The sequence below is a fragment of the Opisthorchis viverrini genome, assembly GCF_000715545.1.
Source record: "Opisthorchis viverrini unplaced genomic scaffold opera_v5_7, whole genome shotgun sequence".
NCBI classification, from domain to species: domain Eukaryota; kingdom Metazoa; phylum Platyhelminthes; class Trematoda; order Opisthorchiida; family Opisthorchiidae; genus Opisthorchis; species Opisthorchis viverrini.
Genome location: NW_008751663.1, coordinates 3966453 through 3973590, shown reverse-complemented (window position 1 = coordinate 3973590; position 7138 = coordinate 3966453). Strand labels below are relative to the sequence as shown.

General features: G+C 43.3%; 1 protein-coding gene across 1 annotated transcript in view; it reads right to left on the bottom strand.

The window, feature by feature from the left end:
- Positions 1-456: 456 nt before the first annotated feature.
- Positions 457-7138, bottom strand: part of T265_00753 (hypothetical protein) — a gene marked incomplete at both ends in the record, with an annotated part of 13829 nt that continues 7147 nt past the window's right edge. Inside the window, 4 exons of the mRNA XM_009164602.1 lie at positions 457-618; positions 646-715; positions 2470-2618; positions 2709-2778. Coding sequence (XP_009162866.1) covers positions 457-618; positions 646-715; positions 2470-2618; positions 2709-2778 — 451 coding nt within the window. The remainder of the gene's footprint in view (positions 619-645; positions 716-2469; positions 2619-2708; positions 2779-7138) is intronic.

The following is a 7138-nucleotide window of genomic DNA, read 5'->3' as shown; positions in this document are numbered from 1 at the left end:
GAGTGCAACATGCTTCGTAACCAGCGTGGGAGGGTGGACGATGTAAGTTTCACGTTGCCCATTGTAAAAGTAATGGCTACTGTTATGTGAATGCCTTTGAAATACGCGCAAATCCGTTGGAATTCTGATCTGCATATCTATTTTTATATATTTCTACCGTTTCATCCCGCGGGAAAATGTTGCAAGGTTTCCACCAGTGAAGTTTGAGAATCGATAGAACTTCCGAAACGATAACACGAAAACTGAAACTTTCTGTGCCAGAGCCCAAGACCCACCTTATTGAATCTTGGAGAGAATGCACTAGTCCACGTCCATTCTTTGCTTTGCGAACGTAACACACTGTTCGTGATGCACTACTCATAAGGTTGCTGGAAATCCTTCGACAGCACACGACTGGTTTTGTCCTTCTTGGAAACATCACAAGCGAGAGATTCGGCTGGGTTCCTGGTGAGTCTCTCAAAAAGCCAAAGTTATTCGCAAACGAGTGTATTTCGCTAATTTCGTGCAACTCGGTTTCAAGTAGAACATAATGTTGACGAAACCTCGGGGACTGCGCCTACCTGATGAGCTCCAAGTTGGGCGAAGCCGATCATGGGCTGTCGAAGAATTTTCAGCAACCTAATGGATAGTGCATTACGAATATACATGCATCGCTATATCTCGTATATCGTAGCGAATGGAACATGAGGCGACCTGGTGCAGCACATTCAGTTGCCTGGAAACATCGCAAACGAGAGATTCAGCTGAGTTTTAGGTGAGTCTCTCACAAAACCAAATTTGTTCGCAAAAGAGGGTATTTCGCTAGTGACGCGCACTAGTTGGGTTGTACGACCTGGTACCCACCTCAGAGAATGGCTGGCAATCTGTTATTTTGTGGATAAACCGGTGAAATCAAGCACACGATAAACCTCATTGCGACCCGGCACAATCGTACAACATGATATGTTCAGTGCTACCCATTAGTTCCAAAGTTGTCCGCCGAAACTCGAGATCGCCGAGGTAATCGATATTACACCGCACCGGCACTGTCAGTATCATCGGAAACGTCAAATGGCAGGACTGGTGCTGCCTTGGCAAGTATATCACTTCTCTCCGACCATATCCAACCAGCTGGTATAGCTGGTTGGCAGCATTTATCAACGTCAGTGTGTCGTCGTTTATTCCAGGTGAGAGTGTATGTAAAACAACTTTCGCAGAACACCAATATTCACCTAAAATTTCAACTATTACTACACTAAGCAACAACCAGTTCAAACTAAAATAGTTAGGCCGATTAAAAGTTCGACTGTCAACATACTGAGTCACCACTATTAACGTGTCTCTTGATGTTTCATCGTTCTGAATATTGTTCATTGCATACTACCCAGTCCCTCCCCACATTGGCTGAGTACCTGCTGGCCACTGAAGAAACTATGTGCCGACTACGAATAGGAGTGAATTGCTCTCGTTCAGACCTGTCCAAACCAGTTTTGCCCGTTGAGGAATTATGCATGAAATGCATCCGTACCTATTTTCTCGCTGTACTTTGCTTCAGGAGTTTTGTCAAAAAAAAGTACGCACACTCGATTCCAAACTGACAGAGACATCAGCATGTTGCCCACATCAGGCGTACGGTCAGTCAGTGGACCAGTGCGGGACAAAATGAGTTTCTCTCCTGTAATTAATGAGCTGTCTCCGTTTCGGTCACTTACCTGGTTGTGGAATAGTGTACTCCTTCGTAAGTTGACAGCTACAGTGGCATACGCACACACAAACACACACAAGCACACATTACAGTTCGTGTTCTCACTGCCTGTTGGGATAGACCTTAACTTTAACGCCAGCAACTACAACGATGGTGCTTCGACTGTCCCGATTATTCGTACAAAACAAGTCTACACAAGGGTCGATGGCGTGTGTTCCACGAGCACTGCCCTCTCTCAAGCGGTGACAGATTTCAGTGATGTGCAAATCAAACGGAACAGCTTGTGCCAATCTATGAATTGATTACGGGAGGCTGGTTTTTAATGCAAAAGGGACAGTGTTGTTGGTCCTCAAAACCAATCGCGCACTACACGGAACACGTCAAAATCGCTGGTCTTTTCTTCAGCAGGCAAAATAAGTTTTATTGGACTTGGAAGGAAAAGAACTGTTCTCTGTTCCCTCAGTCGCACGTATTCAATGGGCGATGGAGGAGTGCTAATCGCCTTGTATTACAGCCTCCGATGACTGGATTAAGAATTGTTTGTGCATGTCAGCTTTTTGGAAAAGGATTCCACTTAAAAGTCTAACATACACTGGTATCTTTGATTATATCACATTCCTGTGAATAAAGTTTCAGCCCCCTTTAAGTTTCTTAAGTGTGGTCTAAAACAATGTCTCGTGATGAACATTCATCGACAGCCCATGACCGGTTTCGTACTTCTTGGGGCTCATCAGGTAGGCGCAGTCCTCGGGTTTCCTCAAACTTTTGTCCTCCCTTAAACCAACTTGCTTGGAAATATCACAAACGAGAGATTCAGCTGGGTTCCAGGTGAGACTTGCAAAACCAAATTTGTTCGCAAATGAGTGCATTTAGCTGATTTCGTGCAATTCGGTTTCAAGTAGAACATAATGTTGACGGAAACCCGGGGACTGCACTTATATGATGAGCCTCAAGAAGGGCGAAACAGGTCGTGGGCTGTCGAAGAATTTTCAGCAACCTAATGGATAGTGCATTACGAATATACATGCATCGCTATATCTCGTATATCGTAGCGAATGGAACATGAGGCGACCTGGTGCAGCACATTCAGTTGCCTGGAAACATCGCAAACGAGAGATTCAGCTGTCTCTCACAAATCAAACTAGTTTGCAAATGAGTGTATTTCGCTAATATCCCTTGATGTTTAGAATTAGCGAAGATTTTGGAAAGATGCGTAATTAAATTCCAGCACACTGTTTCTTGTCAAACCTGTTCCCATGGGTACAGACTTGACACACTAATCATAGTATTGCTGTGCAGTCCCTGATTTTCCGTCAACCTTATATTCTTTTTGAATCCAAACTGAATAGATTTATACGAATGCTCTCATTTACACACAAATTTGGCTTTGACCGATGACACAGCTGAATCCAGTTGAATCTTTCGTTTATAAAGGGCAGCTTCAACGGAATATGGTTTACCAGGGGGTATTTTTTGGTTCTAACCTCATTGTCTTTTACCAGGAACTTGCCAGCTATGACTTCACGGGCTGCAGAAATTCCGCTCAATTTCAATTCTTCTACCCAGATCATCATCGATCTTCTCATGCATTCAGTCATTTGTACGGTACGGTGCTTCATATTTGTCCGCACAAAATTACGCCTATTCGAACCACCATCCCACTGTCTTCTGGATCGGTGTACTTCGATGGTTCTGCAATGACCCTAAGGCTTGACTGACCTGTTCGCTAAGCTGAGCACTTTAATTGTGAACATTTCATCATCACCACAAGCGAAATCCTCAGTGCATTCTCCGTAGAGGCGCAGTATGGGTAGAAATTTGTGGATGCTGTAAACGCTAGGGTTTAAATAAGGCCTAATTATCCACGCAAACGTTGAGTTATCATTTGTATTCAAGATACGACAGAGGTTCCTATAAACATGGCTCCATAATAAATCCACGTACTGAAATCGACACTACATACGAATCGATGCCGGCTTAGTACCAGTAAAGCAATTGTTGCAATGGACCCGGAACCGCCTCTTTGTAAAAGAAAACGAGCAAAAGCTATCACGGGGAGACTGAACCCGTCACTTATCAAGGTTAACGTGAAGTAAACTATTCAGAAGAAGTCAGCCAACTGACCGTTAAGTCTACTCACTCAAACCACCAGTGGGAAGCCAGGGTCGGTCCGGATAAGTAAGCCCTGTATAAACTACCCGGGCACCTCCATTCACAACACAGTTCTCGTCAAGACGCGTTGGCGACATCACCTAGAATGGTGATGACACATCTGCATTCAAATTACCAAGATCAACGAGCGCATTAACGACCATCAAGATAGTCCGAGCTACACTTACTGTTTTTGACTGAAACCAAACTCTGAGACATTAGGTTGTGTTGGCATGCTGGTGCGGTGATAGTCTTAGAGCTTCACCGCTTTCACTTTCTAAATGGATCTACGCACGATGTAATCAGATTCATCTGAAGCGCATACTCGCCTGTTTTCCCTTCCGGTAATTCAGTTTCATCTCGTGAGGCCTTTTCAACACTCGTGATGCCTGAGACTTGCACGCCGATATTTGGACAGGCTGATAAACATTGTCAGTTATCTCTGTATTTGAGCGCCTGTCGGGTAGAGCATTTTAAATTTGGCCTCACCAACAAATAACATTCTTTTTTTCGGTCGTTCAAGTTAAAACATATATCAGTATACTTTCCTTAAACAAAATTGCCTACAGGCGGTGACTTTGTATATATATAGGAGCCAAATTTGCTTCAAAGATGAACCGCCTTCACAAATTGCACATTATTTATCGCGAGTTGATGCGTTCGGTAAAATTATGTTTGCTTCAAGATGAACCGCCTTCACAAATTGTACATCATTTACCGCGAGTTGATGCGTTCGGTAAAATTATGTATGTTCCAACATCATTCCAATTTACCTTAGTTTTGTAACAAAAATTCCACGACAAATATGCCGGAGCGAACGAGGAATCCGGTGAAAGCTGTAGAAAACAGAAAGTGATCCGAGTTTTCAACTGGCTTGTCGGTGGCAGCAACAGAAGTTTTTGAAGAGATGCACCCGACGGGTTGTTTCCTCCGACTTTTTGCCCTACTCAGGATGCGCATGAAGTACCATCTAGAAAGGTTTTGAATTTCAGTATCTGAAAACGTGGAAATAAGCTTGTTTGATCGATACCCGCATTTGATTTTTCGTCCCTTTTGTCTACGAAGCATTTTATCTGATACCGAGATGGGTGTCACATTCCACACAAATCGACAAAGATTCATGTCTTGACATCGCCGTATCAGCTGATCTGACTGCGAGAATCTATGCTACGTGGAAGAGAACAGCCCACACGTTCACAAATACGGGCGATGTTGTGTTTGTTGTGTGCTTGTTGTAAAGCCTACCCAAACCCGTTCCATCCTGCGGGGAATGGCAAGTAACTCAGTTATTAACCGCGAATTCTCATGTGAAGGAATTCAAACTCAACGGAAATCTCGGGGCACATGAAACTAGACGGAGAGAACACAAAACGGAAAAGGATGAGCAAAAACTATTCATGCTGCAACAACCCAGGGTAACACTCTCCTGTTAACCTGAAATACTTCGACCTTACTAGTTTCCAGAAACAGTTTACTGAGCAAAAAAATTCCGCAGTAAGGCAAATCGCTCTGTCTCAAAAGCGTGTTTACCGAGGCGTCGTGTTGTTTCGGAATTCACATGATTCCCCCCACCCTACAAAACAACATATATGGAACATAAAGTTGACGGAAACTCATGGACTGCGACTACCTGATGAGCCCCCAAGAAGTGCAAAACTGCTCGTGGATTGCACAAGTGTTTTGAGCAACTTTATGAATGGTGTTCCTTCAAGTAGGCAGGTAGGAAGTTTGTACGCCTATACATGGCCTAGCATCTAGCTCACTTTTAAGAGATACGAGCTGCTTCAGAACTGATACAAAATTTCCAAATTATTGTAATTGCGGTGACTATTTATAACCCGGCAGTTAAGGAATGTTTGATGCGTTATCAACTCAGCTTCGTGATGATGGTGACCTCTTACATGACGATATATTAGCTTCCTCCTACTGTGAGCCAATTGACCCGTTAGCATCTCACTATGTTGTTCACGACAAGCTGATGTAATCACTGATGAAACAAACACAGTCGAAGCAAGATGGGCGAAACAGGCACTGGGCTGCCTAAGAGTCTTCAACAACTTCATGTGCAGTGTGTTCTCCCAAGAGGAAATACTCATTAGCTGCTCCATTCGCTTGAAAAAAGTCTACCTGCTATTCATATTTGGTGTCATCAGAAGTGCACATTACAAGAAATTGGCTTGAAGCCGTTCTTTCGTGCCTCTAGTTTGAAAAAGTGTCCCTTGAAAAAAGTCTACCTGCTACTCATGTTTGGTGTCATCAGAAGTGCATATTACAAGAAATTGGCTTGAAGCCGTACTTTCGTGCCTCTAGTTTGAAAAAGTGTCCACCAAACGTGACGGGATTAAATAGCACACAACTGCGTTCAGGTACCCGAACACGTGTCCATTGATTTTCATGATGTGTATGCATTTGAAAGAAGTAGTCTCCAAACTTCTGCCAAAAACTTCGACGAAAGGTTTTCACTAGTGAGTCAAGAAGTATAATGTCGACGAAGGCCTCATGCTTGATTGGATTCAAGGGTTCGATCCACTGGCAAAGTGTGCACAAGAAGAAAAGGGGTAAATGAATAAATCCAAAAGTACCGCTATAGACATCCAATGGTTTCCCTCACAATTATATCTAGACTAACCAAACAAAACCAGCATTTAGTTTCACCCTCACTGTTGAAGTTGAGATAATTTGCTGCTCTCCATCGCTTGATCGTATGTTTGTGGCCGCCAGTACCACTCTGTACGAACTTAACTGGCCCGTGCGGGACGTGGGGAGTTAGATAGGCATCGCGCTACTTTGGGATATGGGTTAAAATTGGTCTGTATATCACCTTGCTTTTGGAATAACCCCTAGTTGTCACTACTTTGTACTTGTCAATGTATCCCCCTTGTTAGCTGAAAAGTTGAAGTTAAAAGGTTTATCCACCGCTCGACTTTATTTACCAGGTAGTTCTACACCAATCGATAGTAAACAAAGGCCTGAGTAAAAGCACTCAGTTATAACAGCGTAACTGCTAAACTGTCCATCAGTTCTCCGCAAACATCTCGTCACCAACTGACATCTCATTAATGTGTGATTATTTTGATCACCGATCAATATCTGACGTGACTGATCGATTGGGAGGGGAGCAGGCCAACAACCAGTAAATGCGACTACGTTACCAATTCCTTAAGTTTACTCGCAATGTCGAAAGTAGCAAAACAGTTGTGAAACATGCATGGTCTAAATCCGGCGGACTTTTTATGCAACAATAAATATGAAATAATATGACACTACTCAAGACAGACCCACCTCCTTGGTGAATATGTTGAT